Source organism: Electrona antarctica, assembly GCF_951216825.1.
Source record: "Electrona antarctica genome assembly, chromosome: 24".
Taxonomy (NCBI): domain Eukaryota; kingdom Metazoa; phylum Chordata; class Actinopteri; order Myctophiformes; family Myctophidae; genus Electrona; species Electrona antarctica.
Window position 1 is genome coordinate 2,062,206 of NC_136803.1, and position 14,247 is coordinate 2,076,452.

Sequence of the window (14,247 nt, forward strand, 5' to 3'; positions counted from 1 at the left end):
GCAGCGCGACACGTTATGACCTTGTAGATCTGCTATTTTCAGTAAAATCAGTCACCATAACGGCATGCCAAAATGCATTTTAGTCGACTAAATCAACTGAACATTTAGCAGATTAAAATCCTATTATATTTAGTCGACTAAAAATGTAGACTAAAAGCACGCACGCACGCACGCACGCACGCACGCACGCACGCACGCACGCACGCACGCACCAGTGTTGATGTCGTCGACTAAAACTAAGACGAAAAAAGTTCGTCAAATACCTTCTTCCACTGACGAAAACTAAAAGGAAACTAAATTAAAACTAAGCTATGATGACTAAAACTAAGACTAAATATACTGACAATATCATCAACAAATGAAAACTAGACTAAAATGTTAGGAAGGGACTAGTGGACAAGAGATCCAGTACAAGTCATTTTACACTTGGTTGCATGCTGAAAATAGCAGATCTACAAGCTGACAATGCGTCGCAGCGCGACTCGTTGTGAGCTTGTTCGGCTATTTTCAGCAAGTGTAAAAACAGTCATTACGACCGCATCAAGGCCCGCCAAAATACATTTTAGTCGACTAAATCACCTGTAGATTTAGTCGACTAAAACTATAGACTAACACTAAAACATTCCAGCTGACTTAAAACTAAATGAAAACTATTCAACAGACTATATATGACTAAAACACAAATATGCTGCCAAAAACAACACTGACACACACACACACACACACACACACACACACACACACACACACACACACACACACACACACACACACACACACACACACACACACACACACACACACACACACACACACACACACAGGGTCTCAAAGTAAGGTCCAGGGACCCCCAGGGACCCCCGAGACGGTTCCAGGGGGTCCTAAGAGCATAATGATAAATAACCTAAAATAACTTTAACCTAAATACATCACTATTTCAAATTAGCAGATCTACAAAATGGCAGATCTACAAGATCTACAAAATAGCAGATCTACAAGCTCACAACGCACCGTCATGTGACGCGTTGTGAGCTTGTAGATCTGCTATTGAAAACAAATCCTCTCAAAGCCTCTGATGTCTGTGTGTCTCTGCTTGTCTTATTTATGATGACATCACAATGATGTCAGTCTGAGTCAATATGTCCAAATATGGAGTTCTATGATGTCACCACGAGTCAGTCATGTCCAAATATGGAGTTCTATGATGTCAGACTTAGCCGGTGTCAAAGGGTCCACTATTAGGCGACAGTGGTAACCATGACAACATGGACTCACCCAAACATGTTGAGTAACCATGGCGACCTGAAGTCACATGGAGACTCTATCTCTGCTCACACAGAGACACAGAGGAGTCAGGCAGAACGCAGAACCCAGCGAACAGAGGTTTAGTGAAGGTGTTCTGGAAGGTGTACAGGTGAGTCAGAGTGTCCTCTAACACTCTGTAGAAGGACAGAGTCCCAGCGGGACGGTCCAGATACACTGCTACTCTGGTGGAGCCAGAGGACCGGATAGGAAGGAGAGTCGTCTTACTATTGTGGCTGACAGAGTAACGGATGCCATCGTTATCATCACCACAGAACAGACTCCAGGACTGTTTATACTGTCCAAGCATACAGTCATCACCCTCTCCTTTCCTACTGATGTCTCTGTCAGTCACTCCTACCATAACCACTCCACTGAACTCCATCTCACTGTAGCAGCATTCATCTAGACTCTCTAAACTCAGAACCTGATCCCAGTAATCAAACCTGTCAGGATGATCAGGATATGAATGATCCTGACCATCCGCTGTCACCTTCCTGTTGTCCTCAGACAGAGAGAGGCGACAGCTTGCTGTGTTTGTGTCCAGAGTGAGACGCTGGAAATCTGATGAGAAAACAACACAGTACACATTATAATATATCATTCACTGAAAGGCACGCACGCACACGGTCACACGCACGCACACACACACACACACACACGCACGCACGCACGCTCGCACACACACTATATTTTTAACTTTAAGAGTTAAAAAAGCAGATTTACAAGCCCTCAGCACGCCACGCAGTCATGTGAGCTTGTAGATCTGCTATTTGACAGACAGACAGACTGTTAAACAGACAGACAGGCTCACACACACACACACACACACACACACACACACACACACACACACACACACACACACACACACACACACACACACACACACACACACACACACACACACACACACACACACACACACACACACACACACACACACACACACACACACACACACACACAATATTTTTTCAGACAGACAGACAGACAGACAGACAGTTAAACAGACAGACAGACTCACAGCGTTGAGGTTTAGTCCAGTGTTCTCCTCCATGATTCACACTGTAGGAAGTAGAACAACAATGAATCAAGTCAAAACCTCTGCTGCTTAATGTCTCACATCGGCCTGTTTTAGTCCCACCAAAACACATTTTGTCATCATTCTCCCACAGACTCTGTCCAAACATCACACATCAACATCTCTATGGTCATGGCTCCCCCGTCACTCCCCACCCCCCGCCCATCCAGCGGCTACTCGGCGCCAGGCTCCCCGTCACTCCCCACCCCCCGCCCATCCAGCGGCTACTCGGCGCCAGGCTCCCCGTCACTCCCCACCCCCCGCCCATCCAGCGGCTACTCGATGCCAGGCTCCCCGTCACTCCCCACCCCCCGCCCATCCAGCGGCTACTCGGTGCCAGGCTCCCCGTCACTCCCCACCCCCCGCCCATCCAGCGGCTACTCGATGCCAGGCTCCCCGTCACTCCCCACCCCCCGCCCATCCAGCGACTACTCGATGCCAGGCTCCCCGTCACTCCCCACCCCCCGCCCATCCAGCGGCTACTCGGTGCCAGGCTCCCCGTCACTCCCCACCCCCCGCCCATCCAGCGGCTACTCGATGCCAGGCTCCCCGTCACTCCCCACCCCCCGCCCATCCAGCGGCTACTCGATGCCAGGCTCCCCGTCACTCCCCACCCCCCGCCCATCCAGCGGCTACTCGATGCCAGGCTCCCCGTCACTCCCCACCCCCCGCCCATCCAGCGGCTACTCGGTGCCAGGCTCCCCGTCACTCCCCACCCCCCGCCCATCCAGCGGCTACTCGGTGCCAGGCTCCCCGTCACTCCCCACCCCCCGCCCATCCAGCGGCTACTCGGTGCCAGGCTCCCCGTCACTCCCCACCCCCCGCCCATCCAGCGGCTACTCGATGCCAGGCTCCCCGTCACTCCCCACCCCCCGCCCATCCAGCGGCTACTCGGTGCCAGGCTCCCCATCACTCCCCACCCCCCGCCCATCCAGCGGCTACTCGGTGCCAGGCTCCCCGTCACTCCCCACCCCCCCGCCCATCCAGCGGCGACTCGGTGCCAGGCTCCCCGTCACTCCCCACCCCCCGCCCATCCAGCGGCTACTCGATGCCAGGCTCCCCGTCACTCCCCACCCCCCGCCCATCCAGCGGCTACTCGATGCCAGGCTCCCCGTCACTCCCCACCCCCCGCCCATCCAGCGGCTACTCGATGCCAGGCTCCCCGTCACTCCCCACCCCCCGCCCATCCAGCGGCTACTCGGTGCCAGGCTCCCCGTCACTCCCCACCCCCCGCCCATCCAGCGGCTACTCGGTGCCAGGCTCCCCGTCACTCCCCACCCCCCGCCCATCCAGCGGCTACTCGGTGCCAGGCTCCCCGTCACTCCCCACCCCCCGCCCATCCAGCGGCTACTCGGTGCCAGGCTCCCCGTCACTCCCCACCCCCCGCCCATCCAGCGGGTGGGTTCTCAGTTCTCCCACCGGCTCCCCCCGCCACTGCGTCGGCCACTCAGGCCACGCCTCCTCCCGACCCAGCTCGAGTTTTCTCTAGGGTCTCCTCCCTGTTCCCTGGGGCCCCCCAGGCGTCCCCCCCTTCCTTGCCTCCCAGACGCCAACAATCCACAACTCTGGTCAGCCCCCAGTTCTCACCTTCACTTTGGTTTAGTGGCAGCGGTGGCCGAACGGTTTGCGGAGTGGTCTTGATACCGGAAGGTCGCCAGTTCGTATCCCCGGACCGGCACGTTAAAATTACCACCGCTGAAGTGCCCTTGAGCAAGGCATTGAACCACTACCATGAAATGTTCTATGAGCAGGGCCTGGCTGTAAACAAGTATCTGATGCTTAGTCCAGTTACCCTGGGTAAATATAGTAACTTTGCAGTTACCCCCCCCTCGATCGGTCACAGCGGTCCCCCTCCTTGGACTCGACACAGCGTGCCCCCTTCCCCTGACCCGGGACAACGTGCCCCCTCCCTGGACTTGGCACGATGTGCCCCCTCCTTGGAGACGGCAGTGTTTCCCCTCCCCCGACTCACCACAGCGTGCCCCCTCCCTGGAGACGGCACAGCGTTCCCCTCCCCCGACTCACCACAGCGCGCCCCCTCCCTGGACTTGGCACAGCGTTCCCCCTCCCCCCTCCCTGAAGACGGCACAGCGTGCCCCCTCCCCCCTCCCTGGAGATGGCACAGCGTGCCCACTCCCCCCTCCCTGAAGACGGCACAGCGTTCCCCCTCCCCCAACTCACCACAGCGTGCCCCCTCCCTCGACACGGCACTGTGTGCCCCCTCCCTCGGTCGACTCACTGACCAACATGGACACAGTCCTATAGTCGACTCACTTGACAGTCTCCAGTGCAGCAGACAGCTTCTTCAGAGCAGACTCTCCTAAGTGGCTGAAGTTCAAGTCCAGCTGTTTCAGCTGGGAGGAGGGGTTGGAGGTCACAGCTGAAGCCAGAGAATAACAGCCTTCCTCTGTGACTCCACAGCCTGACAACCTGCAGAGAAATACACTTTTAACAAAGTGCTGTTGATGTTCGAGTAGAGATCCACACAGAGAGAACACACATTCTTTTTTTTTTAAAGATATTTTTTTTGCGGCTTACGCCTTTTATTGGTTTTTGAAGGGACAGACAGTAGGCTGACAGGAAACGGGAGAGAGATGGGGGAAGACATGCAGTAAAGGCCGTGTCGGGCTCGGGAGTCGAACCCGCGGCACACTGCGACTGGATTACCAGTCGGGTGCCCAGACGGTTACGCCACCGCCTGGGCCAGAACACACATTCTTTACCCCAGGATCTGCAGTGCACACTGTGGACTCTTCAGTAACGCAGAGAGCTGGAGCAGTTGTGATTCCTGCAGGCAGATGAAACTGAGGTCCAATTCTCTCAGATGGAGAAGATTAGAGCTGAGAGCTGAGAGCAGAACTTCAAATCCTGTCTTTGTGAAGGTACAGCCAGCAAGTCTGTAATTACACATGAAATATCTGGATTGAATATCAGAGTTTTGGAGTAAAGACCCCAAGAGATGGAAAGAGAAGGCAGGCCGGAATAATGTGAAGTAAATAATCTTAATGTGAATCTTCCAAAAAGGAAGTGTGTGTGTGTGTGCATGTCAACATGACTCTACATACTGTAATCACTGTACCTCATTAGTTCACATATTGTAGTTACTGTACCGTAGCGTTGATAATGATAATTCCCTAGCAGCCATGATGGATTACATATTGCAGTTACTGTGATGTGAGAGTGTGAACTAGACAACACAAACTCTCACCATATTATTATTCTAATCAATGTGGGATACCATGATGTCAACTTTATTCACACTCTTCTTAATATCAAATAAATAATAAAACATAACTAATCAAAATAATAATCTGACCTCAGTATCTCCAGTTGACAGTTTGGACTCTTCAATGCAGCAGTGAGCAGGTTCATGAATGGATCCGTTATGTCATTATAACCGATGTCCAATTCTCTCAGATGTGAAGGATTAGAGCTGAGAGCTGAAGACACAATCTCATAGTCTGCCTTTTTGAGGTTTGGGCCAACAAGTCTGTAAATGTAGATGATGTAAAATCAGTGATTATCAACACAGATTAGATCAAGTTCATGTTCAAGGAAATTAACTATAAAGTGTATTGTAAATGTACAATCTAGTTGGTCAGATATTGACAGGTCATATAAGAACAGAGAACCAGAAAACATAAAAGTGAACGCCAGATTATCTGTATTAATACTACAATGTGCAATTTGTATGGATCTATGAATGTTATCTTATTTATTCTTTTTACTTTGTTCTTCTTCTCCTACATTTTGTGTCCAAATCTCAAAGAAATTGTTAAGCATGTTTTATTGTCTGCCACAATGCAGGGATGCCCCCTAGTGGTGACCAAATAAAACGTCCTCTAGTACCACACCATTCAGTCACTTGTACAACTCTTTAATGTTTATCTCCACTATAGTGAGAGTTCTGGGACTAAATTAAAGTGTGGCTAAAGTACTTTGGTCCAGTTGGTGGACCTATATGTCTTTTAGACTCTATTTTACCTGCCTTTAACCCATTGTGGGCGGGAACCCCTTTTGGTGTTAGCATTATGTTATGTTTCAGCTAAAATAGCAGATCTACAAGCTCATAGCGCGCCACAGAGTGGCGCGCTACGAGCTTCTAGGTCTGCTATTTTTGAAAAATCGAAGAACGACTGACTAGAAACATAGCTTTTTCAGAAAACTGTCAGGATGTAGAAGACATTTTTAGAATCTGATCTCAGGTCAAAATGGGTTAATAGAACTAGCCTTTATTTGCACTATAGGCGTGTAACGGGATACTGCATTACGGTATTATCACAGTATAAACAGCCACGGTATTGATACAGTGAGATTTCACAGCTCACGGTAACAATAATTAATCTTAATCTATTAGACAACCAGGTGTTTTGTATGTGTCTATGGAGTTAACATTACTCTAATAGACCCCCAGGTGTTTTGTATGTGTCTATGGAGTTAACATTACTCTAATAGACCCCCAGGTGTTTTGTATGGAGTTAACATTACTCTAATAGACCCCCAGGTGTAATGTATGTGTCTATGGAGTTAACATTACTCTAATAGACCCCCAGGTGTTGTGTATGTGTCTATGGAGTTAATATTACTCTAATAGACCCCCAGGTGTTGTGTACGTGTCTATGGAGTTAACATTACTCTAATAGACCCCCAGGTGTTCTGTATGTGTCTATGGAGTTAACATTACTCTAATAGACCCCCAGGTGTTGTGAATGCGTCTATGGAGTTAACATTACTCTAATAGACCCCCAGGTGTGGTTAGAATATTGAAATAAGTCTTCCCTGTGTATTTTTGGTTTCATCCTGAAAGCTGAAAACCTTTGAGTCAAAAGGCCCAATCGAAATAACACCATTTTAGTGACCCACATTATCATACAACAACAGCTGTGGGCGTGGCTTTATGTTATGTTTCAGCTAAAATAGCAGATCTACAAGCTCATAGCGCACCACCGAGTGGCGCGCTACGAGCTCTGTCTTTAAGGAACTCTGTCTTTAAGGAATATCTATTTGACCAAGAGACACTTTGTAACTTTATGTTTTAAATTCTGTTAAGTTTGAGGGTGCTAGCCCCTCCTATGTCCAGCTTTGAGGGTTTGTGTAAACACAAACATTGTGTAAACACAAACGTTTTAGACAAATTGTGATTGGCCGGAATGAGATGATGTATGATGATAAGAGCGCCCCTCACTTCACACAGGTGTGATTTTATAATTAATACAATTATAATAATCTATTATTTGTGTTCCTGTTATCTCCACTAGAGGGGGTTACAGAGCAGGAGGGGAAATGATACATTCATCTTTTCCCGGTGAATCTGTGTGAGACGTGATGTGTCCGCTGTGCCTGTAGCCATGAGGCTTTACAATGAACATTCATCACTGTAAAAGCCCTCAAAGACCTGAGGATGCGGCGCGTTGTGGTGGGCTTGTAGATCAGCTAAATTCACCCCGCGACACCGCCGTACGGACAAAGTACAAACCAGGTGTTACCGTAATTCCTCCAAGAATGGCGCATGGTTCGTTACCGTATACACACTATGAAACCCTCACCCCCTCTTACACCAGCAAGCAGCCCTGCTGTAGCAATCAGTATTCACTGTATAAAAATAGAAAGGGTTGACAAGCCATTTCAACTGAATAATAAGAATAATTAATACCAAAATCTATTAATACGTTTTGTTGGGGGGGGATAAAATAGATTCTGGGACAGTTACAGTTAAAGAACTTAGTCAGGAGCCTGGAGTGGAAAATAACCCAACCTTATCTATCCTTACTGACTGACAGCGATGAACCCGGTGTGTGTGTGTGTGTGTGTGTGTGTGTGTGTGTGTGTGTGTGTGTGTGTGTGCGTGCGTGTGTGTGTGTGTGTGCGTGCGTGCTACTAACCTTGCTTTTTTGAAGATCCTCACAGCTGGGATGAGTCTCCGCCGCCCCTCAGTGGTTGTGTTGTATGTGTGCAGGTCCAACTCTTCCAGAACCTCCTCTGACATCTGCAGCATGGAGGCCAGAGCTGAACACTGGGTCTCAGAGAGTTTCTTCCCTGAGCTGCTCTCTGACTCCAGGTACTGTTGGATCCCCTGACTTAATGACGGGTCGTTCATCTCCATCAGACATTGGAAGATGTTGATGCATCTGTCAGGAGAGAAGTCGTCATCATTCATCTTCTTCAGGTTGTTGATGGCTCTCTGGATCTCCTCTGGACTGTTCTTTGTCTGACCCAGCAGGCCTCCTAACAGACTCTGGTTGGACTCCAGTGAGAGGCCATGAAGGAAGCGGACAAAGAGGTCCAGATGGCCACTTTCACTCTTCAGGGATTTTTCCATGGTTAACTTCAGGAAGACATCCAGGGTCACTTCTTCTTCTTCTTCTTCTCCCAGGAATGTCTTCAGGACCTCCATGTTCTTCTGTGTGAAACAGTGGAACAGGTAGACTGCAGCCAGGAACTCCTGGATGCTCAGGTGAACAAAGCAATAGACTGTTTTGTGGTAAGAAGCACCGTCTACTCTGAAGAATGCTGTGCACATGCCTGACTTTAGCACGACCTTGTTCACATCAAGACCACAGGCTTCCAGGTCTTTCTGGTAGAACAGGATCTGTTCGTTGATCAGTTGGTTAAATGCCAACTCGCCCAGCTTCAGAATGAACGGTCCTTCTGCCTTCATGAGCTTCTCTTTTCTCTTTTTCGTCGTCTTATCTGATTTACCAAACTTCTTCTCCATCTGCTTCGTCAGAGTCGTCAGGAACTCACAGTACAACTGAACCAGGGTCTCAGGGAGCTTCTCTTTCATGTCTCTGTGCTGCACAACAAAAGCAAGGATCCAACAGAAGACTGGGATTTCACACATGGTGGAGAGGATCTTGGATTTCTTGATGTGTGACATGATTAAGCTGGTCATCGAGTTGGCCTTGTTCTCATCATTGAAGATCTTCATGAACCTCTTCTTGAAGTACTCCTTCTTCTGGTCATCTGTGATGAACCCTCTTATTTCTGTCATCCTGTGAACAAGGTCCTCAGGGATCTGATCGACTGCTGCAGGCCGTGAGGTGAGCCAGATGCGAGCGGAGGGAAGCAGTTCACCCTTGATCAGGTTTACAATCAGCTCCTCGACCGGCAGGGATTCCTCAACATTCGTGATGATGGAATCTTTCTCGAAATCCAATAGAAACCTGTTTTCATCGAGCCCATCAATCATGAACATGACTTTGCAGGGACATGTGTTGTAGTCGTTTGACTCTTGCACTATGCTGAAGATGTCATTCAGAGCTTCTTCCTTAATGCATCTGGTTTCCTTGACACATACGTGAAGTAGCTTCGCCAGAGAAAAGCTTTTTCCCTCGAGAAGATTTAACTGGCGGAACGTCAATGGGAACACGAGATGGGGGTCTCGGGGGAAACGGCCCATGGTCCAGTCGTGAATAAATTTGTGTAAGAGGAAGGATTTTCCAATTCCTGCGACACCAACAGTGAGCACTGCTCTTTCATTTATTCCAGAATTATACAATTCCCAGAGTTGGATTGGTTCGTCCAGTCCTGCCCTGTTCATCTCCATCTGTCTGACCTCATGATACCTGTGCATGCCTATGAAGCTGGTGTTTATGTTGTAGATCGGGACAAAGACGTCGTCAAACTTCATCATGGACTCATTGTCCAATTTTACACATAGATATGTGTTTTTCATCTTGTTCTGAAACATGCGTTCGTAGCCAGTAATGGAACCGCCTGATATTTTCACCAACACATCTGTAATGAACAAAGCAATTCTTAAACAGCTTCAGGAGAAAGAGATCTGCCAGATCAAGCCCTACAACACAATATAACATTTACCATTTCAATCTTTCTTTTCACTAACATGTTAACAATGTTGTTAAACTCTAAGTCTGGCAGAATTAACTATGGACCTTCTGATTCCCAGAATGCCTCTACCCATTCAGATATGTCTGCCCCTGTTTCCATGACCATGCTTCTTAGACCTTTCAGCTGTGATAAGACACTTATTGTCAGCTCACCTTCAGCAGAGGCAGATGCAGCTTCTGCTTCGGGTTGTGATGGAGGAGAAGACTGAGTGGACCTGCTGTGGAATGAAAAACATGTTATACTGACTATGAATTCATCTACCAATCCTATAGAAATACTCCAACATGTTATACTGACTATGAATTCATCTACCAATCCTATAGAAATACTACATGTTATGAATTCATCTACCAATCCTATAATACTACATGTTATACTGACTATGAATTCATCTACCAATCCTAGAGAAATACTACATGTTATACTGACTATGTATTCATCTACCAATGTGGTCAGCCTGCGCTGACCAGCCTGCGTGCCTAAAGACGTCTAGTTACATGGCTGGTGCTACATGTAACGTTAGCATCACAACGCATGCTTCATGTAACGTTAGCATCACAACGCATGCTTCATGTAACGTTAGCATCACAATGCATGCTACATGTAACGTTAAATGGTAAAATGGTAAATGGTGCATTTATATAGCGCCTTTATCCAAGGCGCTTTACATTCATTACATTCACCCATTCACACACACATTCATACACCGATTGCGGCGGAAGCCATGCAAGGTACCAACCAGCACACCGGGAGCAATTTGGGGTTCAGTGTCTTGCCCAAGGACACTTCGACATGTAGACAGGAGGAGCCGGGATTCGAACCGCCGACCCATGGATCATTGGACGACCTGCTCTACCTCTTGAGCCACAGTTGTTAGCATCACAACGCATGCTACATGTAACGTTAGCATCACAATGAAAAACTACAACCCTGTCATGATTATGAACATCCTGGCTAAAAATAACACTGCTATTTTAAAAGGATCTCTGGCTAATAAGACGTATATGCCTTAAAACATTATACTTGCCCTCTATAACTAACCAGGGATCCTTTTAAGAATTAGGAACACATTAGAATCAACGTGTGACTGTGGAGCATAGTGAGTGTACATTGGGGTCCACCCATAATTCCGACGGGCCGGTGTTCCGACGACCCATTGTTCCGACGGGCCGGTGTTCCGACGACCCATTGTTCCGACGGTCCATTGTTCCGACGGGCCGGTGTTCCGACGGCATCGTATTCATTTCCACAGAAGCACACTTCTGACGGAGGTCATGCGTGCCTGCTCAGCAGTGTTGCCATGTCTGCTTATTATAAGCGACTGTTTTTGTATTGGTTGCTTGTAAATTAAATAGTGGTTTTGGGCTACGAATACATCTGTGCTATGGACCCCATGTACAAATATTTTGTGTCAGGGGGGACCCCCCCCCGCCACCCCCCGATTTGTATTATTTAAAATGTTTTAAAAATAATTCACAGTTGTCATTTGTTTGATATTTGAAAATAGCAGATCTACAAGCTCACAATGCATCACATTGCGACGCATTGTGAGCTTGTAAATTGGCTATTTTCAGATGGCGTATGAAGTCCCTCACAAATTACATCCTGCACAGCATTGCCACATTAATTTAGGTAATCAATATAACAATGTGAAAGAATAATACATACAATAAAGTATTCAATGTGAAACACGTTATATTCATTATATATCGTTACATATCAAACATAATGTTGAATGGTTTTATGTGGCGTTATTAAAATGAGTCTTGATATGCACACTTACTGTCTAGAAAATAAATGGCACTTCATTTTAAAAGGTTGCAGAGGCTTGTATATCCGCTTCTTTTGGGATTATTTTCATAGACCTGGTTTAGGCTGGTTACTTATTTCTCTGACACAAACTGAAACTGGCAACACTGTTCCTCCTCAATGCTGTTTGTCTGTCCAAATAAAAAGTTCAAGTTTGAGGACGGATAACCTTTTTTTTAAGTTAAAACTGATCCATATTCCTTGGGAAGGGTGCTTTCATTTGCAATATCAGCCATGCTTATATTTTCTCACCATGAAACGCTATCAAGTGAAAATAGGCCTATACATGATCGGTATGATGGCCATTACGCACGCCATTACGCACGCTGCCGCACTCTTGAATGAAATGAAATAAAAATAATAAAAGTTTTTTACAGCTGTTTTTCCATGGAAACAAATGAAGAGAGTGTGTGCATATATAGGCCTACATGAAATATCTTCCTCCTTGTCGGGATGCGTCCTCACTCTTAATTCTCAACAATGTCTGATAATTTTATAATCACCATTTTATTATTCAAGTGTTACATTAATCAGACATATGTCACGTGCGTGTTTACATCGTGTGTGTGGGATAGCAGAAGCAACTCAAAAATATTTGTGCCCTTGACAATGTATAGGCCTATTTGTGAACTCAGTCAGTCAAATAAAGATAATTAAGTGTGTGTGTGTGTGTGTGTGTGTGTGTGTGTGTGTGTGTGTGTGTGTGTGTGTGTGTGTGTGTGTGTGTGTGTGTGTGTGTGTGTGTGTGTGTGTGTGTGTATGTGTGCGTTATTGTCCTAGTCCCATGCTGTGGAGTAGGACTAATAGATTAATGGTTTTCGTTATCGGAGCGCAGGAATCGTCTCTAGTCTGGAAACCTACACCCAAGCGAACATGCAGAGCAGCAATGACACATTGACAAATTGGATGGATTATATTATCAACATCCTATTTATTTATTTACTGCTAATATGACTGCAATGTTTAGGCCTACTTTGATTATAGCCTGGTGTGGTTAGGCCTATAGCAGACCAAATTCTTCACCATAAATTATGGTAACAAAATAAGCCGCATGCACTATAGGCTATATATGCTAATATAATCCAAGTAAATTCACGTGCGTAAAGAGTGACCGTAGTATAGTCCTCTTTAAGAGCTGTTTAGCCTACTCTGCCATCGTAATAGGCTACTATGTATTCGATTGAAAGAGATCAGGGCATGGTGATGCAAATTCTAACCATAGGCAGCCACTGCGCTGTCCGTGGTGCTGAAGCCGAATGTGGGGAAGTGTCTTTGATACGCTGGGAAAATGTTCTTAATTACACACGGGTGGCCTTTAAAACACTGAACCATCACAAACCATTGGGGTGATTCATTAATCAGAAACCACCAATCGGAAAACAACAATTAAGAAGTACAAATATGTTCTTCTTAATTGGTGGTTTCCAATTGGTCAGCAGTGCAATAAATACCCCACTTTCACGCCACCACGCTGACCGATTAACATTATCCAAGAAAATGGCATACATGCAGGCAGGAAATCGCGGAGGAAAAGTTCTGATAAATGAGGGGTTCAGGTACCAACTCAATAAAAAAACACCTGGGGGAAAGATGCACTGGCGTTGCTGGAGGCAAACGTGCGCTGTTTTCATGACCACTGCCGCTTTCGACCTCGATGAGCCCAACGTGCGCATCCAGGTCCTTAACGCCGCACCCCACAACCACCCCGAGGACAAACCTTTGATTTCGGCGGGTGCCATTAGGCAGCAGATGGTACAAGCCATCCAGGCTGACCCGTCGAGGCCCATTAAAAGGGTGTACGACGAGGTGGTCAGGGATGCAGATTCGGACGCGGAGGTGCCCGAATTTGTGAGTGTGAGGTCGAGGCTGCAGAGACAACGGGCGTCTCTTCTCCCCCCAGTCCCCGATAGCGTGGATGACGTTCTAGTGGAGGGTGAGTGGGCACGCACGTGGCGTGGGAGAGAGTTTCTCTCCCACCAAGATAATGGCTGGGGCGTTCTGGTCTTTGGCACCTCCCGGAATTTTGAAAAACTCGGGAGGTGCCAGGACGTCTACATTGACGGGACATTTAAATCCTCCCCCCATCCATACCTCCAGTTCATGACAGTGCATGGCAAATACATGGGCAGGGTGGTTCCCCTGGTGATGTGCCTGGTCACTGGGAAAACGGTGGGCCAGTACAGGGAAATTCTGAGCCATAT

General features: G+C 47.3%; 1 protein-coding gene across 5 annotated transcripts in view; it reads right to left on the minus strand.

Annotated features, from left to right (window-relative positions):
- Positions 1–1,076: 1,076 nt before the first annotated feature.
- Positions 1,077–14,247, minus strand: part of LOC306917075 (NLR family CARD domain-containing protein 3-like) — a 55,105-nt gene continuing 41,934 nt past the window's right edge. For 4 of the 5 annotated variants that reach the window (XM_079495197.1, XM_079495198.1, XM_079495196.1 and 1 more), the window contains 7 exons: positions 10,390–10,454; positions 8,269–10,123; positions 5,703–5,876; positions 5,110–5,283; positions 4,661–4,816; positions 2,330–2,370; positions 1,077–1,866 (listed from right to left, as the gene is read on the minus strand). In XM_079495197.1, coding sequence (XP_079351323.1) covers positions 1,322–1,866; positions 2,330–2,370; positions 4,661–4,816; positions 5,110–5,283; positions 5,703–5,876; positions 8,269–10,123; positions 10,390–10,454 — 3,010 coding nt within the window. In that variant the 3' untranslated portion in view covers positions 1,077–1,321. The remainder of the gene's footprint in view (positions 1,867–2,329; positions 2,371–4,660; positions 4,817–5,109; positions 5,284–5,702; positions 5,877–8,268; positions 10,124–10,389; positions 10,455–14,247) is intronic. The other variant, XM_079495199.1, reaches the window with a different exon arrangement.